The sequence below is a fragment of the Strongyloides ratti genome (assembly GCF_001040885.1).
Source record: "Strongyloides ratti genome assembly S_ratti_ED321, chromosome : 2".
Classification (NCBI taxonomy): Eukaryota; Metazoa; Nematoda; class Chromadorea; order Rhabditida; family Strongyloididae; genus Strongyloides; species Strongyloides ratti.
In genome coordinates, this window is record NC_037308.1 from 5,125,594 (window position 1) to 5,143,231 (window position 17,638).

The 17,638-nt window shown below is 24.3% G+C and overlaps 5 protein-coding genes across 5 annotated transcripts; 2 read left to right on the forward strand and 3 right to left on the reverse strand.

Annotated features, from left to right (window-relative positions):
• Nucleotides 1–1,263: 1,263 nt before the first annotated feature.
• SRAE_2000161600 (BcDNA.GH03163) lies at nucleotides 1,264–3,291 on the forward strand (the record flags this gene model as incomplete). Its single annotated transcript, XM_024652589.1, has 5 exons — nucleotides 1,264–1,304; nucleotides 1,526–1,884; nucleotides 1,947–2,654; nucleotides 2,722–2,963; nucleotides 3,031–3,291. The coding sequence occupies 5 exons, from the start codon at nucleotides 1,264–1,266 to the stop codon at nucleotides 3,289–3,291; spliced, it is 1,611 nt and encodes a 536-aa protein (XP_024506150.1).
• Nucleotides 3,292–3,436: 145 nt separating this feature from the next.
• On the reverse strand, nucleotides 3,437–4,919 carry SRAE_2000161700 (Hypothetical protein; the record flags this gene model as incomplete). The annotated part of the gene is made up of 5 exons (XM_024652590.1): nucleotides 3,437–3,463; nucleotides 3,516–3,800; nucleotides 3,854–4,278; nucleotides 4,342–4,809; nucleotides 4,877–4,919. The coding sequence occupies 5 exons, from the start codon at nucleotides 4,917–4,919 to the stop codon at nucleotides 3,437–3,439; spliced, it is 1,248 nt and encodes a 415-aa protein (XP_024506151.1).
• Nucleotides 4,920–5,652: 733 nt separating this feature from the next.
• Nucleotides 5,653–6,089, forward strand: SRAE_2000161800 (Hypothetical protein; the record flags this gene model as incomplete). The annotated part of the gene is made up of 2 exons (XM_024652591.1): nucleotides 5,653–5,937; nucleotides 5,979–6,089. The coding sequence occupies 2 exons, from the start codon at nucleotides 5,653–5,655 to the stop codon at nucleotides 6,087–6,089; spliced, it is 396 nt and encodes a 131-aa protein (XP_024506152.1).
• A 353-nt stretch (nucleotides 6,090–6,442) lies between these two features.
• SRAE_2000161900 (RNA-dependent RNA polymerase, eukaryotic-type family-containing protein) lies at nucleotides 6,443–11,534 on the reverse strand (the record flags this gene model as incomplete). The annotated part of the gene is made up of 3 exons (XM_024652592.1): nucleotides 6,443–10,778; nucleotides 10,823–11,248; nucleotides 11,287–11,534. 3 exons carry the CDS (start codon nucleotides 11,532–11,534, stop codon nucleotides 6,443–6,445), a joined length of 5,010 nt encoding a protein of 1,669 aa, XP_024506153.1.
• Nucleotides 11,535–13,499: 1,965 nt separating this feature from the next.
• Nucleotides 13,500–16,483, reverse strand: SRAE_2000162000 (Sterile alpha motif domain and Sterile alpha motif/pointed domain and Sterile alpha motif, type 1 domain-containing protein; the record flags this gene model as incomplete). The annotated part of the gene is made up of 3 exons (XM_024652593.1): nucleotides 13,500–15,997; nucleotides 16,054–16,281; nucleotides 16,321–16,483. The coding sequence occupies 3 exons, from the start codon at nucleotides 16,481–16,483 to the stop codon at nucleotides 13,500–13,502; spliced, it is 2,889 nt and encodes a 962-aa protein (XP_024506154.1).
• Between the last annotated feature and the right edge of the window lie 1,155 nt (nucleotides 16,484–17,638).

The window sequence follows — 17,638 nt, forward strand, 5'->3', positions numbered from 1 at the left end:
TTAATCCTATAAAACCTTATATAGTTTTTTTTTCTATTTATACAATAATGATCATTATGTTATAACATGATTTTAAACAATAATAATTTCTAAAATGGTTAAACAATAAATTTTATTATAATATACATTTGTGATTTTTACTTTATAAAGTTATCACCTATAAAATCTAAGGTAATGATGATAGTTTCACTACTCCCCTTTTTCTATCGCTTTATATGTAAGAAAAGTCTTATTTATTGTTGTATATGTTATGTACTTAGTATTATCAATCATAAATTTAGAAATTTTATTTTGAATGTTTAACATAAAAGTACTTTTCATAAAAATTATGTTGATAGATCATTGTTGAGTTTCTTTTACTTTCTTACTATAAAGATATATTTAATATTTTAAACAATATTTCCATAATATACTCTAACAAAAATGACATATGTCACAAGGACATGAGTCATCCTTGATAATTGACATAATAAATATAATTTTTATTGATAATTATTTATCATTACCTTGACTTGTAAAAATATTTTGCCAATGTAAAATTAATACTTTTACAAAATTTTATAAACTATACATTTATATATAATTGTTTATACGTTTTTAAAAATACTCTTTTTAAAAGTATTTTACTTTAGTAATTTCTAATCAATGACTCATTATTATCCATTTATTTTTATACTGACTGTACTCGATATGATTATTGGCACAATTTTAATACTCAATCCACATATATTATATTGATATTATATTTATTTATTTATATAAGATAAAATATTACCACTAGACATATATTTAATATTATTAACAAAAAAAAAATAAACATAATTTATTTCTTTTATAATTCTTTTACCATTTTAAATGTTACTACTTTTTTTGTAACATTATAAATCTTCAAACAAATGAATCATAATATTGTATGTAAAGACAAACACCCATATAGTTAATACTAAAATTGATTTCCAAAAGAAAATAAACACTTTACAAGATAACATAATTTTTTTTTACCGATTTCTTGTGTGAAAACTTCTAAAAAAAAAAACATGTTTTAATTGTGGAAGTATTTTCTCTCTTTTGTCGATAGGTTATTAAAATAGTTCTATTTAAGAACTTGTACATAAATAATATTTTGTAAATGCTTTTTATTTCAAAGTTAAAGCTTTTATCTTTTTTCTGTCACATTTATAATTTTGTGTAAAGAATCTAATATTACAAATATTTATTATTTACATTGTTTCGTAGTATTATTTTATCTGATTTTAACTATACATGGTTTTGTCATCAATTTTTATTAAAATATCTTTTGTTTGGTAATTAAAAAAAAATTTTTTTTTCTATCTGTTAAAATATTTTAAAAAATTTTTAGGGGTAATTTTTTTTCCTGATTATATATTTAAATTTTGTTTTGTTTATATTATAAACTTTTTTTTTTGTTATTTTTTTAATGTTACAAATTGTTAAATATTATGTATTTGTATTTTAGATTAAATATGAATGGTGGAAAGGTGCAAGATATGATAAATCGTATAAGTCAAATAGATGTTCAGGAGTCTCCTGGTAGTAATAGAAATAATATAGGGTGGAAAAATTCTTATATAAATAAATCATCTGATACATTTCCTTATGATGCTATTGTTAGATTTTCATATATTCCACAAGAAAATGATGAATTATCTTTGACACCAGGGGATATTGTTAGAGTACTAGATAAAGGTGAAGATAATGGATGGTTGTTTGGGTCAATTAATGGTACTAAAGGTGTCTTTCCAGATTCATATATTGAAAGAATTTCTGACACACCAGAGAATATTGATAAAAAAAGAACTCCCTCAGAGAGTGGTAGTACAACTAGCAGTCATTTGAATAATACATCAATAGAAAGTGAATTAGGTAGATTTATCTATTTTTTTTTTAAATATATATAAACATTTTCCATTATTTTTACACTTTAGATATTGCATTAGTTGCATTTGACTATGTAGCGTCTCGTGATGATGAATTAACATTAAAAAAAGGTGATAGAATTCTGATTATTGAACGTAATAATGTTGAAGAAGGGTGGTTTAAAGGCAAACACCTAACAACAAATAAAATCGGGGTTTTTCCAGCAAATTTTACAAAATATCGTGAAATACCAATACCTGAAACACCTGTTCATCGTAAACCACCAATGCCAGCTCCAAATAGTTCAATATCTAGTGTTATTCCACCAGCATTACCACAAAAACCTAAATCAGTTTCAACACTAGTAACACAATTAAACTCTTCATCATCTATAACATCCTCACCAACATCATCTCTGTCATCAATAGCTGCTCAACAAAATATGACAATTCCAAGTAATATATCATCTAATGCAACAATGACAACACAAGACAATAGCAATGCTGCTCTTAATAATACTAACGGATGTATGAATAATTCTAGTAATGTTAGTCGATGCCTTAGTCCTAGCAAAGACATTAACAATCAAAATTTAAACGCAGATTGTACTCAATCAAGAAATAATAATAATAAAAGTCCTGACAATATTAGTAATAATATGTCTCATACTCCTGGAAATAATAAAATGAATAGGATAAGTTCACCTTTAGATGGTGTTTCTGTTGCTGATAGGAGAAATTTAATTGGTTCAAAATTAAAATTTGATCCAATGAATAGTATGTTTTTTATTTTTTAATATATATATTTTATGATTACATTATTGTTGTATGATTTTTATTTTAGCTGGTAGATTTTCTTTAGGTGGAGGAATGATGACATCTCTTAATACATCACTAGGACATGATCAATCCAATGATAATAATTTACCATCACCTGGAGGTAGTAAAAATCCTGAAAGTTTATCTGAAGGAGGTGGACTTTTTGATAATAAACCAACAGCAAAATTACTTGGACCAACAGTAAATAGAATTAAACCAGTAGGTAAAAGGCCACCATCTGCAATGTTTATAAAAAACCGGTACACTGTATGTTTTTTTTTTTTTAAATATTATTTATCTTTTTAATATTTTTATATTACTAAAAAATTTATAGGCAATTGAAGAAACAAATACTCCTGAGATAGAAAAAAAATTTGACAGATCTGTATCACATTTATCTACAAATGTCCTCTCTCCCACGATTGGTAGTAATGTTGACGACAAAGTTATTCTTAGAAATAAATCTCCTACCCTTCCATCATATAGTAATGAAGGTTATGTTACAAGAAAAGAATATGATGAGAAGGTAAATCAATTAACAAGTGAAATTGAATCTTTAAAAAGTCGTATTAAGGATTTAGAGTTAAGAAAATAACAAGTTCCTTTATTTTAAGTGATCGTACTAGCATTTTGTGAATTGTTTCAAAATAATATAAAAGAAATTGAGTTATTTATTTAGTATTTAAAAAAAAAAATAAATGTATTTTTACTAACCCATATATTTTGTTATTTTTATTTTATTATATAAGATCCCAATCGTCAGCAAACTTAAAAAAAAATAGTTACTTTATTATTTAATATGAAAATATTTATCCTTACCTCTTCTGTATATTTTTTATTTTCAGCAAATAACTCACAGTATTTTTCTTTTAATTTACCACTAAATGCCCGTGGATATAGTACCAAATTACCACTTTTGATACAATCATTACAGTATACTTTTAATTCAACAAGGTTTTTCATTGGTTTAAGGAAATGTATCTTTTCTGGTGGCATTGAAGCTTGTAAGCAAATTAGTGTTATGACAAAATTTAACTTTATCCATGTTCCTTCAAAATTGTCAGTGTCCCAGGAGTCACAATCTACTATAGTTTTAAGAGTAAACTAAAAATAATAAAATAAAGTTATTGATATAAAATTTTAAAAAATAAACTTACTTGAAATGGTAAAATAACATTGAGTAGTGGAACCAATGTTTCTGTTATTAAAACAAGGAAATTTAATGCAGCAAGTTGCTTTTTATACTCAATATTCATTGAATATATTCCATTATTTATTTGTTGTTTTAAATTTTTATACTTATCTAATTCAGGTATTTCACATCCACAAACTTGGTAAATGTCATAAGCAATTTTTTCACTGTTATTTAAAAGAGCTCTATAATCTAGTGGTATGACATCATTTGCAGCTTCTTTTATCATTTTGACTACAGAGTCACTTTTTACTGGAGATTCTATGTACCTTTGAATTTTTGTAATAGGAATAATATTGCTTAATAAACATATTATACGTTCACATTTTCTTCGACAAATATTTTTAGAAGAATTATTATATTGTTTTTCATGTTTTGTAACTTTTCTTACTAAACTTAATTTATAATCATTCGCACAGTTGTTTTTATCCTTCAAATCTTTAATCTTCTTACTTTTGCTTTCAACTGAATATTCTAATTGCTTTTTTCTTTTTCCTAATAAATATACGGAACATTTTTTTTCTTTTATTTTTTTTTCTAATTCTGTTATATTCATTTCTGTTAATGAAGTTTTCGCACCAATTTCCATTATTTTTTTTATTTTTTTTGAAACTTCGTCCTGTAAATTTTCATTATCTTTAGATGTTTTATTATAAAAATTAATACATGGCTCATATGAATTATATTGGCATGACCAACAAAGTAATTCAGCATGTTTTTCACAACCAACACATGTTGTTTGTGGTTTTACTATTTGAAATTTTTCTTGACAATTTATTTCATCAATATTTTTAACTAAATCTTTCTTTTGTATAATTCCACATAGTTTATCATCATTAAAACATGAATTTTCCATAATACCTAATTTTATTGAATTCTTATTGTATAAATTATTTAAATCCCGAAAATAAATTTTTGCTTCTAAAAAAAATATTTATGTTATAGATTAAAATATAAAAAAAAAATTTGAAAAAATAAGTAAACATACCAGAAGTGTTTGAAGAAAGATCATTAGATAAACTATCTTCCATAAAAATTGTACAACTGCCTGTAACTTTACAATTTTTAAATAATCTATACTTTGATATATAAATTTTTTAAACAATATACTAATAATTAACTTGAGAATGTTATATTAATATTTAAATATAAATAAAAAAATATTTTAAAGATAGAATATTAATATTTGATACAAAAAAAAATAATAAAAGGATATAAATATACTTTTTATATTACTTTTATAACTTTTAAAAAGTATTATATTTTAAAAATAGCTTTATATGTTAATAAATCTTTATTTAAACAACCTAATATTCACTTTCATTAAATATAGTAAGTATATATCTATCATCTGACAATAAATTTTTTGATAGGCATTATTCCAACTATTTTATTATAGTTTCAATTTAATTTCTTCTATTGTTAAAAAAAAAAATAATAATCAAAGTGAAGAAAGTAATATATTTTTTTGATATATATTTGTATGTGCAATAATTTGTTTTTATTAATACATTTTCGTTTCATCTACAAGTTTATTATAAAAAATTGGTTAGTAACAACATTTTTTTTTTTTTACTTTTTTTTACTACCCTTTTTTATATTTATAATCTGATTTCTTGTTTAGAAGTATAATTTTTCTTATCTTACTTTTATAAATATTATATGAGTATTATTTTATTATATTATTTTTATATATATTTTTTTTTCCTTATTATATTTTTCTTTATTATAGTGTATTGTTTAAAGTTAGATTAAAAATTAAATATGTATTCAGAAATAATGGATGATAGTGAAGATAAACAGTTAGTGGAACCGGATTCCTCAGACAATAATAATAATAATGAAGATTTTTATTCTTTGAAGCTTGTTGATTTAGATTCACGTTGTTCACCATACGATTTATTAAGATTTTCTAACTCAAATGGTTTAAATCCTTATTTTGTTGATTCATTTTCAGAAGGTATTGGTATAATTGCTTTTAGAAAAATGAATGATCTCAGAAAATTTATTGAAGTATTAAATACAACACCTGCTATACCTCTTTTAATGGTAAATTTTTTATTTATACTTTTATTTATTTACTATTTTAGGGTGGTTTGACTTTTTTCTCTATTGACGGTACTGAAAAGAAAGGAAGGAAAAGAAAAAGTGTCATTGATGAAAGTAATTCTTCTAGCAAACATTTTAAACAAGACTGCTGAATTGGTTTTACTATTTTTGATAGTGAAACATTGTAATTATATAAATCTTTTAGAACTGTATATTTTCTTCTCTTTAAAAATATATACATATACCTATCTCAATATAAAAGTGCTTTAATTATTAAAATTAAATGGTATCATATAAAATAGAGTTGTTATTATATACAGTTCATTTTTACCTGTATTTTAATTTATAAAAAGGTGAAATAATAAAATTTTAACCGTATAAAAAATATTGTTATCAATAATTTATTTAAATTATACTTTTAACAAATATTAAATTAATTAAATTTAAAAAAAAAATATATATTTACAATTATAAAAATAATCTTATTTAAAAAAATACATTTTTTTTAACATTCTTTTGCTAAAAATAATGCCAGTTCAATATCAATATAATTATTAACAGTAAATGCAGCATGATTATTAAAAAAGGGTACAGTACGATATTTAGATCCTGATAGATGATATTTAACAGCATTTCGTTCTTTAAGAGTTCCAACAGCTGATACCATATATCTTTGAGTTTTACCTTTTGATCCTCTAGTAATGTTTCGAAGAGATAGATGTTTGATACCAATAACCTGACGAAGAGAATTTATCATACTTTTTAATTCCTCTTCACTATATTGACCACTAGCTTCAACAACAAATGGTTCCATATCAGCAATAACTTCTTGTGTTGGTCTTTCATTTGTGTACTCAGAAAGGAATGGTAATACATGATAGAAATTTTTTGATAAAGATATTTTAAGATATGTTTCCATTCCATGATTATGAAGATAAACCCATTCTTTATTTACTAATGTTAAATCATATCCTGTATTTGGTTGATCCAATTTTAAAAACTTTAAATCTCTAAATCTTTGTAATGAAATAACACGTAAAAAATCTAAAAATTTTCTACCAATACTATGACGCATTTTTGATAAATCTTCAGGTGGAGAATTTGGTTCAATATATGAGGGAAGATAATTAGGTGAAACTGATTCACAATTCATCTTTATTAGTGTATTTGTTAAGAATTTTGTAAATATTATACAAATTTGTTCAACATTTAAAAATGTAGATAATTGTTCATTTGTTGATGCCCAATTACAAACAAAAAATAGTAAACTATCTAAACCTTTATAATGTTTGACATATTTTTTTAACATTGGACAATATCTTCCATATGGACCAAAACCTTCTTGAAATTCTTTGAAAAAAGCATGTTTTTTTGAGAAAGTAAAAATTTTTGTCGTCAATTCTTCTGCCAATGGTTGTCTTGTTGTAATAGTACAATTAGGATTAGATCTTGCTTTTACTTTCATTGCAACTAAAATATCACGTAATGTCCAAGGAAAAGACAAAAATTGATTTTCATGATTATCTGTATACGATACCATATAATAGGCACTAGCTAATTTCATCATTTCTTCTGATGGATAAATGTAATCTCTTTCAAGAACCTGTCTAATTCTAAATACTTCACTATTCTCATTAGGTAATTTTTTTTCTGTACATTGTAACCATAATCGTCCCTCCTCAAATTGTTGAAAGAATGTTGTCCTAACATCAGCAATAACATTTTTTAGTCGGGATTCAATAACGTGAGCAGTATTATATTGAGATAAATCATCATTATCTGCATCACTTATACGATTTTTTAAGTTAAGAAAAGAACTTGAAAATAATTGAAATTCATGTTCTATGCTATAACTTTCAAGAATATTACCACACATTGCTTTATAAGCACGATACCTATTTAATGCAACTTCTTTATATGCCTCCCATCCATTAATAACAAATTCTGAATCAATTTCAATTTCTTCTTTAGAAGTATGTGTCAATGAAATAGTAAGAATATCATCAACTTTTTTAAGACGTCTATAAAGTTGACCAAGTAAACGTGGACTTTCATATGATTGAAATCTTCTTTTTTCCATATAATCAGGAAAACGTTCTGGTAATTCAGGAGGATTTTTCTTAGTACCTTTTGTTGTCAATGGTGGTGGATATACACCAGATTTTGCAAAATCTACTGCTATTGAATGTTTTTGAGCAATTGTTTGACATACTTTACTATCAATACCATATATATCAGAATTGACTAAAAGAGCATTAGCAATAAGACCAATAGAATCTTGTCTAATGTGATCTACTAAAAAGTTTCTCATTTCTTCATCTAAATTTCCAATATTAGCATCTTCAAGATTTCTATCAATATTATTAGTAAAGATAAATGGTTTTTCATTGTTATCTAAAAATAATCTATCATCCCATATAACAGAATATTCATCTCCATCCAAATCAGATCCAGCCATTTCATCAGGATGTGGTCTTGGTCCACAACTTGGAAAAACTATAACATCTCGAAGGTGATGTAATTGTTTTATATCAACTGCGTCAAACATTCTAATGTCACCACCATTTGTACATGGATTTTTAGAAACCATAACTCTTCCTACATGTACTTTAGCAAAACTGTCATTATTTGAATCTTTATATTGATCAATATTATGTGTGTATTGGAAAAATACTTGTCCTGGAGATAAAATTCCAGTTTCATCAACAACTCCAAACATTGTACGTCCCAAAAAAAAAGGAATTTTAATTTTCATACGTTTCATTATATTTTTAATTGTAAATATTGTACTGGCAGTAAGAAGTTGTCTAAAGAATGGTTCTCTTGTTAATGTAAAACCATCATCAAAACGAAGTGATTTAAAATTTAAAAACTTTGGAAACTCATTTAATTTTGTTCTTAAATGAAACTCATCAATTAATGGTTCTGTAGCATCAAAAATATTTTGATCATAAAGTTGATGAATACGTTCTCTGATCCTTTCATTTGTAGTTGGATTTTGTTTTAAAGAAACTTGATCTAAAATATTTATTACAGGTCTATTTAAACAAACAACAGTTGGAGCAGAATGTTTAACAATTTCAATTTTATTAGCCCATGGTGCATAAAATTTCTCTTGAGATGGTCTAAATAAAAAATGAAGTTGAGATAGATAGGCTAATTTTTTAAAAGCAGTTTGTGTCATAACACTTCCTTTAGAATTTTCAAATGCCTTATTTAATGAATTAAGTTTTTCACTAATAGCGAGAACACCTTTCATTCCCTGAAATCTAAATTGAATACATGAAGGAACAATAGGAAATATTCCAATATCTTTAGCAATTCTCTCCATCATTGCAGATGAAATTAAACCACAACCATCAGAAAAGATGTATGATTTTCCGTTTCTTAATAATCCACCTTCAAAATCTTCAATAAATCCAATCATTGAATTTGTAATTTCTATTTTATCACAAACATGAACTTGTGTAAAACATTGCCCGATACGAGCCATCAATTTTGGTATTGGTTCTCTTCTAAAATGTCCCATTGTTTTTCTAACATGAGTAACTTCTAAACCATTTTGATTTTCAATAAAATAACATCCATTATCTCTCATTTGTGAATTAGAAGAACCAAGGTATGAAAATTGAATCTTACAAATTGTAAATCCTTTTGCCAAACAATTTCCAACAGTAAGTTTAATCAGATAATCACCAGTACTAGTTGTTCGCATTTTTGCTCCATCTTCATCCCGAAAGACAACTCTAAGTGTACGTTCACCATTTTTATCAAAATATCTTAAAACTCGATTTGACATTATATATTCTGGAGGCATAAGTAATGTTCTTGTTGGAGTAATTACCAATTTTCTTAATCTAACAAATCCACTACGTGTTTGATCTTCTTGTATTTGAATTATTTGTTTTCCACTTATTTCAAATTCATTATGAAGATACTTTAACATATTTATAACAGTATCAGATATTCCTTGTTTGTCTATTTGTTTGACAAGACGTTCCAAACTATCAATTGTTAAAATACTATCTTGTGAATAATATTGAAGTACAGTATCAATGAATTCATTCCTTTTTTTAATATCAAGTAATAAATCATCCTTTATAAAACCACCTCTCATAAATACTGCTGAAATAAGATATTTTATATCAAATGGTAATTCCATTATCGTTTCTTGATATTTTAAATCATCCACGGGATCACAAACATAATCTCTTGTTGTAATATTAATTATTGACATAGTACGGTATTCCGCCTCACAATCAGATCTTGCTAGAAATCTATTAACAATTCCATATAATTGAGATGACTTTAATCTTTTTAAAGATACATTAACAACAAAAGCTTCACTTATTGGGATGTTATTGTCATCATCAGAATTCCAAGTTGAGACACGAAGCATGTTAATTCTACTCATACGTTCACCTGCAGTTTTATATTTAGCATATCTCCAACAACGGACTTGAAGAGGATGTTTAAGAACAAAGTATAATTCTACATCTAACAATCCATCTGGATTATTTTTAATAGAAAAAATAAACTTTCTGAAAGCTATATAATTGGCAAAAAGATTAATAACAACTTCATTAGCTTCTTCCTCCTCAGCATAAGGATCTTTTTTTAGATATGTATTAGCTCCAAATTTTAATGAAAATTCACCCTTGTCATGTTCTAAATCTAAAATAATACTATTTGGCAGGTCATCTGATCCATGAAATGCATTAAGTAGTCTACGATATTTGTCAAAATCAGAAGCTTCATGAGTTCTATGACAAATAAAACGATTTGGGTGTAATATATTTCCAAAACGCATAGTTTCAACTGGTAGCAAGCCATCATTAGGGCTAAATAATTTTTTTAATAAAAAAATTGTTTATCAAAAACTTACTTAAAGACTATTGAAGTATAAAAAGTTTGACTAATTTTTACTGAACAATCTAATCCTGTATTTGTAATCAATGTTTGTGCTAACTCTTGAACAGCGTTAAATAACTTATCAGTGTCCTCTTTCATATTAATTGATATTTTTATTTCACTAGTAAGTAAATTTAAATTTCTAATCAACTTTTTTAATGGTTCAACATAAAAAGTCAATGAACGATTTTTCATAAAACTTTCTATTTCACAAACAACTTTATCAATAATTCCTTCAAATCCTCTCTCTTCCAATAAAGGAACAATAACAATAAAACTAGAATCTGTATTTGGGTGATCAAATATTGTTGTTATTCTTGGTTTATCCAACTCATCTACTAATCCTTCATCGTCATCTATGAAATTATTAATTAAATCCTCTTCCATCATCTCATCTCGACTAAATTTTAGTTTAAAATTTCAAAATATTAAACTTACTTTAAAAGTACTTCATTTTCTTTATTAATATAATCATTTTCTTGGAATATTGAATTGGTCCCCTCATTTTCTGTTGAAACTTCTTGATTGTATTCATTATTATTATACGGTAACAAAGAAATGTCATCAAATTGTTGTTTTTCTGTCAAAAAGTTCTTTTTAGAAATAGAATCATCAACAAGAACCAGAATCTTATCTAAACCAAGTTCATCAATATTTTCAGTATCAATATTTTTATTTTCATCCATTATAATGATATATTAATTTGTGACTACAATAAAAAAAAATGTATCAAAAAAAAAGATTTTCAGGTAAAATAAATGATACGCAGGTCATTTCTTACCACGATGCAGAAACAAATCTGCTTAAATAATTCTATTATAATATCTCTTTCTTTGAATTAAAATTCTTTGGAATTTCGCACAGATGGCAATCTAATACGTTAACTTTTATGCAAAAAAATGTTAATTACTATCACAAAGGAAATTTTTTCCATTATCTACATTAAATTTTTTAAAATTGAAAAAATTATTATTGTAAAAATATAAAATTATCCTTAAAATACTTTATAAAGAATTAACAGATTAAAAAAACTATTAACATTATGCATAATTTTGCTTAAAACATCAAATGTTTAGTTGTTATTCGAAAAAATTTGAATAATCAGATTTTTCAACAATAATATTTTGTTATTGATGATATTTAAAACTTTTTTTACTTTATAATTATAATTATGTTTAAGCTTTTATAAATATGTTTTAATAATTTTTAATATTTAAAAATTAAACGTTATATAAAAGTTAATTTAAATAATTAAATGTATATTTACAATATTTGGGCAATTTACTATATTGTATTTAACAAATTTAAATATATATAATTTTTAATTTATTTTATTAATTTCTATGACATAATAAATAATAATTTTATTTAAGAAGGATAAAAGGGGTTAAACTTAATTTTATAAATAAATTATATTAAATAAGAACTTTTTAATATTAATATTTTCAAAGTTGTTATAAATGAAACTAATTTGGTTGTCATAAGTGAGTTTACATTTCAATTAACAGTATGTTGCTTTATATGTTTATTCTACATAACAGTAAAAGAGGGGATTAGAAACCATGAAATCTTTATATATAAAAAAGAGGAAATGTTTTGATTACATATATTTGTAATTTTAGGTTGTAATTGTTACGTTGTTTTATTTATTTTTAAAAAGAGCACCAATAAAACTTTTAATTTTTGTATAAATATATTATATAAGTTATAATAATATTTTTGGGTTAATATTTAACTTTATACATTATAAAATTCTAAATAATAATTAGATTCTATAAAATATTTAAAAATAAATTTTAATTTTATTGAGATATTTTTTTAAAGTATTAATAACGATTTATTTTCAATTTTTTCTTTCATTATTTTTATGTATTTTTAAAAAAGTTTAATTTAAATGCAAAAAAATAAAAGATTATCAGTTAAATATAAAGGTTTTTTTCCAGGAACAGTAAAATTACGTAATATATTTATACAAAAATTTAAAGTTTTTTTGGTGAACTTTTAAAAAATATAATACTACAACGTAAAATTTTGACCCAAAACTATTTACATAAAAATCATTAAAATTTTTTTATTTTATATTTTTTTTATTTAAAATTACATGATTTCATAAATTTTAATACTCTCTTTACTAAGATATAGTAAATTATTTGAAAACTTTTTTTACTTATTTTCAGATTTTATAAAAAAAAGCATATGTTTTTTGTTAATGACATTTTCTTTAAACATAATTCACATTTTCAAGTACTTACATACAAATAATAATTTAACTTTTAATATTTTTCGTACAAACTTAAAATGTTATTTAAATATGATTTTAAAAAATATTTATAAGTCAAAAAATAAAATTGTAACTGTCAATAAGTTTTATTTACATATCACAAAAAATATACAAAAAAAAACTTTTAAAAACATTAAAGTGTAAATTATAAAATACAAAAAAAAAAAACACTTTAGTTGGATAATAATTTATTTATTTCTAATAATAATTTTATAACTTTATTTTTAACAATTTATAAGAAAGAAATAGTATAAAAAATTATACAAAAATGAGTTTATTAACATATATTTTAATATTGCAAATAAGAAAAACTCCCCCTTGGGAAAGTAAAAAAAAAAGAATACTTTTTGACTGTATATTAAATATTTAACTATGATAATTTTTGTAATTCTTTTAATTTTTTAATTTCCTCTAAAATTTTCATACTAGGACCAACTTTGAATTGTAAATGTTGTTTTAAAGTTTCTTTATCTAAAATAAGTAGACATTCACCATCGATTTCTTCATCTTTAAATATTTGTCCCAATTCATTTTTACAAAGTCCGTTTACCCAAAGCATTACTTCGTAGGGTGTCCATGATTTCACTTTGTAAACATCTAATCCTTCAATTGTAAATATTGAATTTGCAATAATTTCTTTAGGTGTCACCTGTGGTGATAAAGTTGGAGATTTTGCACTTTCAAGTACTGGCATGGGAGATTTATCTTCTTCACTGATAGATTTTGAGGATGGTGATTTAAAAACTGTTTGATCTGTTGTTGGAACTTCAGGGACAAGATTTGGTGCTGGTATATTAGGAGATTGTTTCGGTGTTGGAGTCTTCTTTGATGTTTTCGGTGTTTCAACTATGGCAGGAGATTCAACTTTAGCATTCTTACTTCTCCTTCCACCCCTTCCTTTTTTTACTTCAGTAATAATATCTTTTGATGATGATGGTTCAGGTTCTTTTGCGCCATCACTGGATAAAGAGACATTGTCTCTAAGAGATCGTCTATTTTTTGTATTATATTGTTTTTCACAATCTTTATTACAAAATTTAATTTCTGACTTTCTTGTTCTTGGAGTTGGTAATGGATTATTACATTGTAAACAATATCCTTTAATAATACTATCAACACTTACTGTAGATAATTTGTCTTCATTTTCTCTACTTAATTTTAAAATAGATTGAGTATATTTGTCACAATTAGTTTCTTCAAATGGTGACTTTCCAACACCAAAATCCATATCAAGTAAACGTTGAATTTCTTTAGATGATGCTTTTCTTTTTTGTGGTGTTGGAACGCCTAATTTTTTCTTATCTCTAGAATTTCTTGCATTTTCAAGAAGATTTTTCGGTACAATTTTTTCTAATGATTTTTTAAGAACATGTTTAGGTGGTTCAGGATGTTCTTCTATCATTGTTCCACCATCTAATGAATGTTTTAATATTTTACGTTTTCGTCCTCCTCGTAATCCATTACATTTCTCAGCTTCTTTTTCAAAAGCTCTACTAACCTCTTCAATGTCTTTCTCATCGATAAGTTTTTTAATTTTTGCTGGTTTACTATTTTCTTTTGCACTTGCATTGTCGTCTTTTACCTGAGCTTTTGTATGTTGAATGTCAGGCATTTCTTTAAAATCATCAGAATCAGGTTTATTACCATTAATTACACTACTAGAATTATCAACTACAGGTGCTAATTTTGGAGGTGATGTTGATTCATTAACTATTTGTGTTGGTAAATTATTTGATGCAGGTACTAAATAACTATATGGTGTATTTGAATAAATAGGTTGTCCAGGAAAATTAGAATAACCAGCAGCTACAAGCATTTGTTGTGGATAAACATTGGTTGGATAATTGATAAATGATGTATTTTGTGTCATTATACCATTGGGTCTTGAAACAATAGATTGAGGTTGTTGTTCAGTTTTATTTCGTGTATATTTTATTTGTGGTGATAACATTTCACGAACTGTTGGTTCTCCCTGATTTCTATTCATCATTTTATGATATTGAGTACGTTTTTTTGATTGTGGAGCTGTTGATAATGTTGAAGGTGTAGCTAAAGTTGATTGTGATAAATCATTATCATTTAATGATTTTCCTTGAGATTGACCATTTGGTTTGGAAATATTTTTAGATAATTGAGCAATTGCATTTAGTTGCTTGTTACCAGACATTAAAGTGGAATTATCTTTATTATTAGATAAAGATGATACAGAATTCTTTGTAGGACTTTTCGAACTACTTATAGAGGCAGATTGTGAAGACAAATTAGGAGATGTTTGATATTTCATTGGTTTGAAAATCATGGCAGGAGATGGTTTTGGTTTTATTGGAGCAAAGTTCGCATCTTTTGGTGAGGCAACATTTAATGAACTTTTTGTAGTTATTTCTTTTTGTTTCTCATCGATTTTATCTTTTTCACCTAATAATTTACCCAATGTTGTTTCTGCATTATTAAAAACTTTAGATATTGGTAATTTGTCATTTTTAGATACATTATTTTGATGTATAGTTTTATCATCACAAATTTTTTTTTCATTTGTAAAATGTTCTTCATCATCATCTATTTTTCGTTTTTCTCCTTTAATTCTTGGTTCTGTATCTGTAGAAGCTCCCTGTAAAATATCGAGAATTTTTTGTTTTTGCACTTCACTTTCTTCAAAGGAACTACTTAAACGTTCAGATATAAAATTAACATGTTTGGGAGTATTAGATTTTCGTTTGTTTCTTTGTAATGATGAAGAACTACAAACTGATGAAGCACGGCTACTACGATTTATATATTGATTATTGTTACTTACAGATGTTTCATCAATTGAAATACGATTTTGAGGAATTTTTAACAATCCTTCAGCTGAAGGTGTTAATATTATTTCTAAATAAAAAATGTTTTTTTTTTAAAAAAAAAAAGATAAATATAATATTCCTTACCTTTATGCATATCTCTTATATCTCTCATGATATAATTTTTTTTAGTTTCATATTTTCCTGTACCATTAATGTCTTCAACTAATTTTGGAGAATGTGATGCAGCTTTTTTATCATATGAAATTTTATATTCTTCATCATCTTTCTTATCTATGTCATTAGATTCTTTTATTCTTTCCGTTATTATATCATTTATTTCAATTTTTTCATTAGTAATGTTAGTAGTATCATCTAGATTATTATCAATGTTTTTATTCTCTAAAGTCTTACAATTTTTCTCATGTTTTTCAGAAATATCGGCATTATTAAAGTTTTTACTTGTATTTTTTTTAATATCTGAAACATTATATTCTCCTAGACATTGAATATCACTATCATTTTCAGGAGATTCATCAATCCTCAATTCTTGGTCCGAATCTTGTGGATCAGTCATATTTTGACTAATGTGATAATGCAGTATACACAATAAAATATCAATATACCAATCTTTAGTATAATGTTACACTTGTACAAATTTTATCTAAAAATATCTATGTTTAATAAGTTTAAATATAGACAAAAAAATATATATTCATGATAGAGTAATCCAAGAAATAACAAAAATGCTAACTACACTCGGAAATGATACGTTGTGTCCGATGCGAGAACCTTTCAATATACAAACACATTTCAAATGTTTGAATGTATGTAGGGAAATATAAGATGAATATGCGGGTGACGCTGATACACTTTATGTCTAACTAAAGAATATATATTCTTCTGCTTGTATGCCACGTTTTTTGTATATACTCATTTCGAATTTGTAATACTCTAGCCCTATTGGTTTATGAAATTGAAGAATGCAAAGGTACAGGCTCTGCTTCTCTGAATATGAAAAATTTTTTAGTGATTCAAACCTTTTAAAAATTTTAATTTTAAAAAATATTATATTATAAAAAGAAAATATTATTAACTTTTATTTATGATTAATTATTTTAAATAAAAAATATATAAAATAAATATTTTTAAAGTAAATATTAATAAAAATATTTTATAAAATATTAATAAATAAAGACAAATTTTCAAAAATGTCTTTAAAATAAAAAGTTAAAGACAAAACAAAGATTATGTGGTTGTTTAAATTGACAGCATATACCTTTGTCATTCTTAAATTATAAAAAATCTAATATTATCATTTCATGAATATTTTATAATATTTTATTATAGTTTTTTTTTAGATAATATTGTTTATTATAAATATTAAAACAATTTTTGTAGAAGTTGATATTAAATATAATAAAAATATTTTTAAAAAAAATTGTTAATTAATATTTGGATAGCCATAAAACAAATTATTATAATAAATAAATCATTTTTATATTATATACAAGTTAATAAATAAATTTTTTTGTAAAATAATGGATATTTACATTAGATATTCAATATTATTGAAGAGTGAACGAGTTAACAAATATTTTGTTATAACAAAATAAGGTTAGAAAAAGTAATTTATAGGTTTATACATATACTTTTTAAGTTTAACTAGCACACATAAATAGACTGACCATTATTGACAACCAGGAAATTGAATTGCGCGGTTTGGATCAAG